Raw genomic sequence first — 13,506 nt, forward strand, 5'->3', positions numbered from 1 at the left:
TATTTTAAAGTCAATTTGAAGGACAAGTACTGCACTTGTAGGGTATTTGAAGTCTCCGGTCTTCCTTGTACACATGCACTGGCTGCTGCCCGTCACAGGAATGTGGTTCCTTACGACTTATGCTCAAGGTATTTAATCGTTTTGAACCTATTTATTTAACCTATTTTTAATCGTTTTATTTTCCTTCTCATAGGTATTATACAACTGTATCTTGGTTGAATGCATATGCGGAGACATGTTATCCGGTTGGTGATGAAGAGAATTGGGATCTTCCCGATATTATCAAACAACACGTGTGTCTAAAACCACCTGTGAAGGTTAAGAAAGGTCGGCCACAAACTAAATGTAGGACATCCCAAGGTGAGGTCCGTAAGGTCCCGAGACGATGCAGTTCATGTGCAGGTCTAGGACATAATAGAGCAACATGCAAAGCAGTGATGCCTGCACTGTCTACTACAAGAGCAAGAGCATCATCTCAACAGCATGAGCCCTCATCATCTCAGCAGCATGTGCCCTCATCATCTCAGCAGAATGAGCCATCATCATCTCAACTGTACGAGCCCTCATCATCTCAGCTCTACGAGCCATCATCTCAACTGTACGAGCCATCATCTCAATCTTACGAGCCATTAGCTTAGAAAGAACTTGTTAGTGTTGTGTTGTGGTGTTAATGTTGTTTTTGTATACTTATTAACAAGTCAAATCTTGTGTTGAGGTATTAATGTTGTTTTTTGTAAACTTATTACCAAGTAAAGTGTATTGTATCAAGGATTCAGTCAATGTTGTCTTTGCATTCAGTGAATATTGTTTATAGGTGTTTTTGTAGACTCATTTTCTGCTGTTATCTGGCTGATGTAATACAGGGACAGGGTGCATTCAGATAACTGCTAAAGGTTTTCACCGCGTGACGCAGCTGCGTGACGCAACTGCGTGACGAAACTGTGTAACTTAAGGCATTAAAATAATTGTGTAACATGGTTTACATTAGTGCAGAACCTATTACATTAGACATGTTTTGTATAACTGTGTACTTAAGGCATTAAAATAATTGGTGCACAACCTATTACAATAACATGTATAACATCAACAACGTTTGATATCATTAAATCAACCATATTACAAAGGTTTGGGATTAACATTACAAAAATTTGATATCAGTACAAAAGTTTCATAAATAACCTTTGGATCTACAAGTCCATGAAATAACCTCACTGCCCACTTTTCTCTCTAAGCTTTCATCTCATCTGAGGTCACTTCTGCTAGATTCAGGTTTGCAGTCAAGTACTCAATATACATTAGTACAAAGACACCACAATCTCCACTCTTAGTTGCTTTGGGGACTTCTGACTCTAGAAGTCTTGTGTATGGCAAAACGGAATCAGGGTTAAGCAGAGGAAATCTTTATTTATCTTCAAGAGGCAATGCCTTGTCAAATATAACCGGAATCATTTCGCACATCGGTAGCAAAAATTCATCAAGATTAGCATAACATCCAGGATCGCAGTCATATACGTCTACGCGCCATTGCTGTAGACGGACAACACAAAGTATCCAGTGGACGTCTTTGATGTTCAAAGAAATATATATATATATCATCGCATACTTTCCAACTGTTCAGAAACATGTTTTCATTGCCCCAGAAGAATTCTAAAAAGTTTTCAATGTCATACTCAATACGACTTTTCTTAAATTCAGGGTAACCAGCAGTGAACCTGGTGTGGAGCCAACAATCTCCAATAAAGAAGTTCTTCTTATATGTCTTTGGATATAGCCAAGATCTTCTTTTCAGAATGAAGAAGCCTGCATCGATTTCCTACACGAGAGAAAAACATTCAAAATACAATCTGCAAATGTGAAATTATTCTAACATGAATATTACTTACATCATCTTGCAGCCAGGTGAACCTTTTTAGCAATCGGCGAAAAATGCCTTATCACCTAACGTAGTTTGGAGCTCAATTTTTGTGTCGTCTGTTTTTGGATCTTTAAGCCATGTTTGCAATTGATGAAGAAGTTGATCGTCATATTTTAGAAGTGGATTGACGGTGATAGGATCTTTTAACTTGGGCTGTTTCATATTAGGGTCGGTAAAATCTGGATCATGCTTCGGCCTCCTATTCCTTCTCGTGACCAATATGTCTTTCTTAGGAAGAGGAGGAGGAGTATTGCATATTTTCAGTTCATCTTCATCATTTTCCTCTTTCTTCTTCCCCACCTTCTTTCCCACCTTCTTCTGAAAAGTCTTTTGTATAGGCTTTCTCTTCACTGGCTTCTCCACTTCTTCTTTCTTCTCCACTTCTTCTTTGTTCTCCACTTCTTCTTTGTTCTCCCCTTCTTCTTTGTTCTCCACTTCTTCTTTCTTCTCCCCTTCTTCTTTGTTCTCCCCTTCAATAGGATCTTCAACAAGGTTGTCATTCGGATCCTCAACAACCTTCTCATTCTCAACAACTGCCTCTTGAAGAATGTTCTCTATCGGCGGATCCTCAACAACCTTCTCATTCTCGACAACCAATTCAACACTGTCCTGTAAAATGGCTCCATTATTAACCTTCTCATTCTCCTTTTGCTCCTCTTCTTCATCGAGAATGTCATTCAGACCAATGACATTCTCCTTTTCTTCCTCTTCTTCGTCACGAATGTCATTCAGACCGATGTCATTCTCCTTTTGCTCCTGCAACAAAATTGAAAAGAATTTATATTCAGGATGCGTCAAGCAACTGCGTCAAGCAACTTGCGTCAAGCAGCAACCAAACAGAACCAAACAGAACCAAACAGAACCAAACAATAACCAAGATGCGTCAGACATAAAGTAGTAAAAAACAGAATTACCTTGTTGGTGACATGGCTGGCGAACTGGTTGTTTAGACTGAGAATCATATTTTCAGACCGAATAAAGTAGTTTTGTTGATTCAATTTGATGTCTCTTATGTCTCTCTTCATCTATTCGACATCTTTCTTTATCTCTTCGACATTCTTCTTTATCACTTCGGCATCCTTTATCTGAATAGGAGATGCCGGTGCCAGTTCACGTGATGGTGCCGGTGATGATGGAGGTGTTGAAGTTGTGGATGGGGGACTCATGTTACGCAGGCTACGACGCTTGGTGGCTGCTTTGCTGGGGGGATATATCATCATATTCAACCTTCCTCTTCCTCTTGGAAGGTTGGACAGTAGTAGGTTTTTCATCAACATCTTCATCAACATCTTGATCTTCATCTTTATCAGCCTTTCTCTTTTTTCCCCCATCAGTAACTCCCTCAAACAAATCATCGAATGAATTGTCAATTTGTTCAAAATCCTCCCCACTGTACAAACTCGTCTCCGTGGAGGACTCTTCCATCTTAGAAAACACAGCGCTATTAAAGGCAGATTGTACCTCCTGAAATGTATTCTTCCTTTTGGATTGATACAACAGTATCCTTGGGCGAAAAGGGCCTTCAACATCTTTCCTTGTGGAGAATTTAGGGACAAAGTTTTGAATGATCTCATAGCTCCACACTTGTAGTGCTAGTACAAACCCATAAACGTTATAAGAAAAAGAATTAGTAACTCCACTCCCTTTCTTGGACATATATACGGACCTGTGGTGTTTCATGTCCTGGTCAAGACCCCTCATGGTGAATCTAAAGAACAACTTTCCCCATGGAAATCGGAGGAAATCTTCAACATCTTCAACCATATGGATGATTTTGAGATTTAAAATCCGTTTTGGGTCATATGAGAAGAGGTACTGGTTAATCAAGAAGATCAGCCAGATCTTCCATGCGTCTTCCTTATTGGTGCATTTCATAAAAATAGATTTCAACTCCATCATTCGAATTGTCGTATTCCTTTTGAAATATTTTATCAGCAAGGGTGGACAACCTCGGCATTCATCTTTGTATATAGGCAATCTGTCGAAGTTGAGGCCTGTAATCAATGCGTACTCTTTCAGACCAAAAGTATATTCCTCCCCATTCAAGTTGAAAATCATCCTATTCAAATTGGCCTTAACCTTCCGAAGCAGCAACTGATATAAAATTGTCCTTGAGAATAACAAGTCTGGGACTCCTTTCAATAAATACTGAAATTGGGAATTTAGAGCCCTCTCCATAAGACCCAGCGCTTCAAACCTATCAGATACTTTTTTCAGGGCTAGGACAGATTTCAATGAAATCCTACCAGGAAAATCATAAACCGTGAAGTCTGCCATCTACAAAAAGGAAAACAAAAACAACAATGTTTGTGAAAACCTTTCACAACAAATATAAACAAACGAGAAGAAAAGCAACCGTCAAAATAGCTAGAAACAACTGTCAACTGCGTTACGCAGCCTGCGTGACGCAACTGCGTGACGCAACTGCGTGACGCAACTGCGTGACGAAACTGCGTGACGCAACTGCGTGACGCAACTGCGTGACGCAACTGCGTGACGCAACTGCGTGACGAAACTGAGTGACGCAGCCCAACCCATAAACCATGCATGAACCATTTGAAAGCAAGAAGCATCCTACCCTAAACCCTAACATAAAACATGCATGAACCATTTGAAACAGGAAGCAACCTACCCTAAAACCCTAACATAAAACATGCATGAACCATTTGAAAGCAAGAAGCAACCCTAAAACCCTAACATAAAAATGCATGAACCATTTGCAAGCATAAAGCAACCCTAAACCCTAACATAAACCATGAATGAACCATTTGCAAACAAGAAGCAACCAACCCTAAAACCTAACATGAACATAAATCAATGAATGAACGAACCATAACATAAACCAACATAACTAAAACTAACCTGATGAAGTCAATGAATGAACGAGAAGACGAAGACGAGCAGGAAGAGACGTCGAGGCAGGTGCGTCGTCGGGTGCGAGAGAGAGAGAGAGCATGAATAGTGGTCGAGGCTTATTTGGGTTTTTATATAAAATAAAAATAAATGTGACGCATCGTATCCTACTTGACGCATCCGAGTTGACGCATCCGAGATGACGCATTCATCTTGACGCATCCGAGATGACGCATCCGAGATGACGCATCCATCTTGACGCATCCGAGTTGACGCATCCGAGTTGACGCATCCGAGTTGATGCATCCTACGTGACACATCCTACGTGACGCATCCTACCAAACAAACAACCTGCATTCAACGAATCAGCGAATCAATGAGGAACGTTCTGTAAAGGAAATATACACGAACTGAATAGGAAATCGAAACAAACAATAACGAAATAAACACAAAATATAGTGGAATGGTCGAATGAAATGTCAATTTGTTCAAAATCCTCCGCGCCGTGCAAACTCGTCTCCGTTGGTAGTTCTTCGCAGCTATAGGCCATTGAATATGGTGGAATGGTCGATGGTGCCTCTTCGATTGGTTCTTCAGCGATAAAAAAGAAGAGAAAGTCTTCTCCGTCTCTATTAGGGTTCATGGCGGAGCGGAGAAGACAGGGAAGAAAGGGGGTGGATGAGAGAAAAAATGAATCGAAAATGAAAAAAAATTATGACTTTATAGGGTTTAGGGTGCGTCACGCATCTGAAGGGTGCGTGACACATGGGTATAATGGTCATTAAAAAGTTTGGGGGTCACGAGCGCTATAAAAATTAGTTGTCCGCATCGTACGCATTTAGCCCCATTTTTTGGGTCATTTCCTCAAATTTCCCGTGTAGAGTGATACCAAATTTGCATAATGCCTTAATTAATGATTTATTTTTTTCTTTTGAAAGAAAAACACCTTGATGTGAGTTAATTTGTCAACCATGGTTGGTTTAGGTTTCTCTCACTAGACTAGAGTTAAATGGTGAGAGTGGAAGATTCAAGTGGTTGACACGTGCCAATTTATTAGTGGGTTCTGTAGGATAGATGGAATCGATCAAACACAAGGTTTTGAAAACCGTTCCGGTTACCGACCCGGTTTTCTGGGCGAACTCCGGTTTAACCGGTCCAACCGGTTCAACCACTGGTTAGACCGAATTTTAAATTCATTAAATTTAAGTTATTTTTGTCGGTGGGTCCACCAGAATTCCAAAGGTGCAGCGATTTCATCAAGAAGAAGAGGTAGATCTAGTTAAGAGAAGACGAACTTCAGTTCATCTCTTCACCGTTCTTCACGATTCAGGTACATTCTCCTCCAACTATAACTTCATATCGTATTGGAGACGTCGGTTCTGAACACCGGCGTCGATCGATGGATTATACAAATCTGAAGGTTACAGTCTGATTCATAGCTTGTTCTTGATGTTCTAAGTTTAGTTAGGATTGAAATAGGTTTAGGCAATCGATTAGTTTTCAGTTTGAAGTCTGTATCTGTTGAGATCTTCGAATCTAGTCACTGTCGACGAAGTCGCTGAACAGATTCTTGGTTGATTGCTGAAGAACTCGTCCTCAGTTGCGTAAGTTGAAACACAACTCCAATAGATGAAGAACGTCTGGTGTTAGCGATCCGATCATTTTCTTTGAAACAAATCGATAGTTACAGCCAGTAACTATTGTTAGTTTTCATTCAAATCTTCTTTCGATCCCCTTTGGGTTCCATTATAGAAGCTGAGAGATAAAGAAGAAATGTCCAGAGTTTTTTGACCTTTCGGACCGGATATCTCTGGTTCGTTTTTTCGGTTGAACCGTCCGGTTGGACCGGATTTTGACCGGTTCGAAAGGTGACCGCAATTAAGTCAAAAACCGGACCGTCCCCTCAACCGTTTCGCGGTCGGACCGGTTGAACCGGCGGTCCGACCGCGTATTTTAAAACCTTGATCAAACATATACATGACACATCATAGATCATGTTAAGACTTTCCAACAAACAATTGCTACATCCATTTGACTATGAATAAATTGATCTTTTAACAATAATTTCGAAGGGGTGACTAGTTCATGTTGTTGAACAATACCTTAAACTCGATTAACTGTTTCATCCCAATGTTTATGAGATTAAAATAATATTAATATAATTGAAAAATATTATATCTGCATTATTTTTATACTGAATTAATTGTTACCCTATATATTATTTAGTTTGGATTTCAAAATTTGTTTTTCTCTTTATAATTTGATAATAATTTTATCAATTCAATTTTAGGTTTTTTCTTTTTATACCTTTTGATTGATTGTACACATTTATGTACGTTAATGTTTATATTGATTATGTTTATATTGATGGTAGTTGTTCTTATTATTAAAATTTCAAGTTGACTCTTAAAATTTGAAATTTTACGATTTTAGATAAGTTTAACAAGTTTGATTTTAAGTAATCTCTTAAATAAGTAAACTTTTACGATTTTAAATTTACGATAATAAGATTTTACGAGTTTATAAATAATTTCGATTTTACGATTCTATACGATTTTACGTTAAAATAAATAAATTTATATTTATAAACTAAAAAAATTATTATAACTGACCACCGATTTTACGTAAATTCTCGATTTTGACAGCCTTGGTTATCCTATCTTTTAGCCTAATGGTAATATGATGTGGATATTCCCAGTCTCCCTAAGAGATCTTGGGTTATAGCTTGTCAAACGACAAATTTTGCGCCTAATTAAATGGTTAAGTGTGTTTGCAAATTATATACTTAACCCGCTTGTGACAACATTTTTTTTTCGAAAAAAAGGTTGATAGTAATTTTTTTTAAAAACAACTCAGTGTCATATCAATAAAATACCCCAAAGGAAAAACCTATACGAGTTCATGAATTAAGGCAAAACAAACATTTTTTTTTTAATTTGAAGTGACATAAATGACAACAATGAGTAATAAAATCCAACAAGCAAACAACAACAATTACATGAAAATTAAACAATTTTGAAAGTATTTAAACTAGTGACTTCCTCGTAAGCAAACTCTATCTTTTGATAAATCAACAAATTTTTTTCACAAGTGAGTATTCGCCTCTATGTTTGAATAAGTGAGTTTTCATAAAAAAAAAAAAAATGATATCTCTCAAAAATTATTAATAGTAGCTATAGCCACGAACAAGGACGTTTATTAATTTTCTCTTATTATACTAATCAATTTAGTATATCAAATTATAATATATCTCAAAATTACCATTTATCTATTTCAACAATAATCCACCTCCAACTTAATTGCTCCAACTTAATTGCTTTGGACTTGTACTACTAGGTTTCTCAAGTTTCTTTTACTGAGTTTCACATTAAGTTTTTAGCAAATTCCTACATATTTTTAAAATATTAAATATGTGGTACTAAAATAGTAATTATATGGAATAGTAAAATATATAATAATTCTGTGGAGTTATTAGAATATAGTAAGTGAGGGAGTTAATAAAATTGTAAGTGTGGGAGTATGTAACTTTTTTTTAGTTTTTAATTAATTAAATGCATTATATTTTTTTTATTCTTGGTATTGTTTCCTCTAAACTAAAAGAGTCGATATAGACAACAAAATTGTAAACGAAAATAAGGTTAGTTCGATGCTATCTATATAGGTAGCGCCCTAATTCACTAAATAATTGACAAATGTTAATCCTTAAATTTCTCTCTCATTTAATTAACTCATAAACATAATTATAGTAGTAAATTTAAAAGAAAAAATAATATATTAAATTATTTTATATATATATTTTTTTAAAATAATATAATGATTTTAAATTATTATTAATTAAATATTTATAATAAATATTTATATAAATATTTTTTTTATGAGAATAATGTAATAATTTTTTTTATATATTTAATGACATATAAATGTTATATATATATATATATATATATATTTATATTTATATTTGATAATATTAATATGATATATATTTAATTAATAATAATTTAAAATTATTATGTTATTCATTCTATAATATATATATATATATATCTATATATATATATAAATATAATATATAATAATAATTTAATGCATAATTTTTTCCTTTAAATTCTCAAACACAATCATATTAATGTAATATATATTTAATTAATAATATATTTTTTAAAATTATTATGTTGTTTATTATTAATGTATATTTTTCTTAATGTGTTAATATTATCAATAAATATATATAATATTCTTATGTCTTTAAGAAATAATTAATATTAATGTTATATATCTATATTTAGTTAATAATATTTTTTAAAAAACTTATTATGTTATTTATAACAAATTATATATATATATATATATTTAATTAATAATGATTTAAAATATTTAAAAAAAAATTATAAAAAAAAATTAATAACTATAATTAGGTTTATGAGTTAGTTGTGAGAGATAGAAATTTAAGAATCGACATTTGTCAATTATTGAGTGGATTGGGGCACTATCTATATAGGTAACATAATCTGACCTGTCACTTGGGTGGATATAGAAATAAAAAAAAAAATCATACTAATAAAACAATGACCATGTTTAGGATAAAAATCTCCCGAACACGAAGAGGCGAGGAAAACTCTCTCCTGCACATGTGGCACATTAGCAGGACAAATCAAATTCGTGACATTTATTTCGTTATAATTTCGTTTTTCAAATCATTTCTCTAAATTAAGTTGTATACACACCCTCAACACAAATCGAAAATAATAAATATCATGAGCAAATGAAGTCAAAACACAAAATCCTAAATTTATAAAAAATGTTCAAAGATATATATATCTCGAGAAGAGAACGCAAAAATAATTGCAATCGGAGTTACAAGAAGGCCTCCAAAACATGTAGTCGAACAATCAAGTTAATAAGAATTCTCATTCAAAAACACAATCAAACAACTCGGCCAATGGAGAAATGATCATGGAAAACTCACTCTTCGGAATTTCTAGACAATTCTTTTTAACCTTTATTCCTAGTAGCTATATGAGTAGTCCTACTGCTTTCCAAATATTATAATTAGTAATGAAAAAACTTCCCTTAATTCTTGATTTCCCTAATCTATTTATAAATATTATTCTCAATTGGAAAGAGTTTTCACTAAAAGATTAGATATCTAAAATTCTAAAATAAAATAAAATAAAATTATTACATTCACTTACTTAATTTGAAATATTTATAAACAAATATATAGAACATATGTTTTCACAACATAAATGAAAATATTATCAATATTAATACCATATTATATTATATATAAACCAATATATAAATACTTTATAACAAGTCTATTATATTATAAGGAGTGTATTAAATTGAAGGAAACCCCAATAGAAATTGAGAAACAAATCCAAGCATTAATCCATGTGGAAAACTAGCATTCCACCTAGCATATATATATTTAATCATATGATATTAATTTTATGATCAGAATCATTTGCTTGATTTTTTAATTGTACATATTTTGTATTCATCATGAGGAGTTGGAATTGTCTGCAATTGTAGCATGAGTGAAGGAGAGGAACTCATGATGATGATCAGGTGGTATCATAAAGTAATCCCAGCCCTTGATTGGATTTGCAAGGTGAGATCCATCGGCTCCTATATGTGACACATGTTTCACATCTGTTGGATGGCCTATTTCCATCTCATCTTCCAATTCATGTTCTTCCTTCAACACTGAAATACAAAATTTGGTGACCAATCAACAATCAAAATTAAGGAAATAATTAATATGTAATATCTAAGAAAAAATATTAAGACCTTTTCTAAGTAGTTTAATTATATGATATTAAATAAACTCATCTACCAGGTCTTGTTTGATCTTGTTTATTTTTTAATTTTTTTTATAAATTATTTTTATATCACACCACTCTGAATTTAATTATAGAATGACTCATCTAATCCATTAAAATATTCTTATTTTTTTATTATATATATTTCAAATAAAAAACATATTTTTAATAATTAAACTAATAGAAGAATTTAAATAATTAAGAGAGCAAATATTATAAATTCGAATTTTTGAATTTTCTTAAAAAATATGATATAGTTTTCAAGATTAAAAAAACATATTCTTTTATAAAACAGTGTTTTTTTAATGACAAAACCCATAAAACAAAGATGAAAATAAGTTATAGAAGCTTGTTTGATCTCTTATTTTTTTCTAAAACAATCTATTTGATTTTTTTTTTAAATCATTTATTTTTTGGTTTATTTAAGATCAAATTATCCTTTAACTTTTTTCTTTCTCTCTTAGTGATAAATTAATTTTAAATAATTAAATAAATAGTATTTTTGTATTTTAATAGATAAAAAATAATTAGATAGATAAAATAATAATTAAATTTTAAATATGAATTCTTTTTTAAAAAAAACAAGGAACCCAAAAATGAAACAAGTTGCAGGTGAACAAATAGTTAAGAAAAAGAGAGGGAGACTAACCAAATAATTGGGAGAAGCTAATTTTGAAATTCTTAAACATCTTCAAAACCCCTAAAGAAATATTAGGTTTTAGGAAATGATCAGGCAACTTAAGAGGTCCCTTCATGCTTTGATCACTTGATGTTCCTTCCTTGTGATATTCCTGATGATTCAACCCTGCATATAATAAAAATCTAACTACTCCAATTACAAAAATCTTAGATTTTCCAAATACAAAATATATAAACTAAAAGAGAGAGAGACCTGGAGGAGAAGGGACAAGAATTCTAGATGAGGAATGAAAAAGAGGATCAAGCTTTGATCTTTTAGGTTGTGGAGAAGAAACATGAGTTGAATTGGTGATAGCCACACTTGAAGGAGAGATGCAACCGGCAGTGAAGGGAAGAACAAGAAACCTTTCCATTTTGTCTTTCATAATGACAAAATCCCACCAGATATTTTAATACTAAATATTTATATAATCCTTGATTCTTGATCACGAAAGGGGCATATAGGCTTATGATGATCTATAAACAATGAAATTGATAGAAAAATGAGATGGGTTTGTTATAAAAGGTGGTATTGGTGAGGTGAAAGTATTATAATTAGCTTCACTTCAAAGTTATATAGAATAATTGTTGGAATGGAAACTTATATATAAAGGTCAATGGAAACCTAGCTATTATTATTATTATTATTATTGAGTTTGGTGCGTGGGGGAATTAGATCAACTGCCCATTCACTTTGGTTAGTTCCTAACTTACTTTTCATTGTTGCTGTTGGAGTTGGAGTATGTCAGCAAAAGTTGCCCAATCTGTCCTCTCTATAGATCTCTTTCTCTCTATTACTAGATGCCTAGATTTATAGTTTGTTTCATTTGTGTTATTTCTATTTTTTATTTAAAATAATTCATTGTGCAATCAACCTTATTTCATTAATAATATATGGTTAAAATTGATATATATAATAGATTAAAAGATTTGGATGGATCTATGTATGCGCTTGAGTCCACCCCGATAAAAATATATATTACGATAAAATTGTAAAATTATCACATAATTTTTTATAAAATTTCAACATAATTCATAATTTTATATAATTATTAAAAAAAATGATAAAACTTACTTTTATCCAATTCTTTTCGTTAATTTTTAAGCCGATTTCAATTTTTTTTCAAACCCACCAAATTTGAATCCTGAATCCGTCCCTGATCTAAAGTAAATAATAAATAAATTTGCGATAAATAGTAAATAATTTTTTTGTGTGTAATAAACCATAAATAAGACTATAATCAAAACTCATTTGTAAAAACTTTGATAATATATTTTAAATCATGAAACTCCAATTCCACTAAAATAGTGAAAACTATGTAAAACCAGACAGTTTAGTTGAAGTGAGCATATCATAAGTTATGATCCTACTTAAACAATAAAAAATTATCACCAACATATGTGATCATTAAATAATGAACCTCTCAAAATCACACACAAATAAAAAATATCTCAATTGCTAGCTAGACTGGGGTTAGTATTATTGAAAATATCAACCACTGTCTTTTTATAATATTTAAAATTATAAAACTTGAATATGGAGTAGGAATGTGATTTAGTTGAATATTTTAGCAACTTGTTTATCGATTAATTTTATAGTAAAAGTTTTCATTCAACTTCTCTAGTCGATGAGGAGAATAAAAACAAATAGGGACTACATTTTATATGAACACGCTAGAAGAATCTAGTGATTATCCTTGGGGGGAGGAGCATGTCATGGAAGAGTACAATTGAAGAATGAGAGAATTAGATATCGAAAAGTTCAAGGTTCAAGATGTTAACTCACCAAGAGACTACTCATTCACCTCAATTGAAGGGATGAATGCCTCATGCATCATTCAAACGTGGTGAAGACAATGTCTATGATACTTTCGAGTAACCTCTTAATAATGCGGAAAACTCAAAAGGTTGAAAACCCACTAACGAATGAATCCTACACAATGAATAGGAAAGTTGTACGATAAATGATTGATTTGATTGTCTTGATATGGAAAAATATTGATAAATTTTTTTTTTCACGAGGAACAGACTGTGAAAAAATAATAATCAGAAATTTCCAAATAAAAGTTTGCTTGCGAAGTATGAATTTTTTTCTAAGTTTTACTTTTTAATTATTGCTAAGTGTGAAAATTATGTGTTTTTCTCTACATTTTTGTTTTTATATTGATTCTTATCATAACAGTATGATCGATTATATATGTTGAGATTTACAATAAGAAGTAAGAAATTATA

The 13,506-nt window shown here is 32.5% G+C and overlaps 1 protein-coding gene across 1 annotated transcript; it reads right to left on the reverse strand.

The window, feature by feature from the left end:
• Positions 1-10,067: 10,067 nt before the first annotated feature.
• Positions 10,068-11,912, reverse strand: LOC124942563 (CRIB domain-containing protein RIC4-like). The gene is made up of 3 exons (XM_047483093.1): positions 11,489-11,912; positions 11,246-11,401; positions 10,068-10,480 (listed from the first exon to the last, which is right to left on the reverse strand). The coding sequence occupies exons 1-3, from the start codon at positions 11,658-11,660 to the stop codon at positions 10,275-10,277; spliced, it is 534 nt and encodes a 177-aa protein (XP_047339049.1). The 5' UTR covers positions 11,661-11,912; the 3' UTR covers positions 10,068-10,274.
• Positions 11,913-13,506: the final 1,594 nt, after the last annotated feature.

This window comes from Impatiens glandulifera, chromosome 1, assembly GCF_907164915.1.
Source record: "Impatiens glandulifera chromosome 1, dImpGla2.1, whole genome shotgun sequence".
Lineage (NCBI taxonomy): Eukaryota > Viridiplantae > Streptophyta > Magnoliopsida > Ericales > Balsaminaceae > Impatiens > Impatiens glandulifera.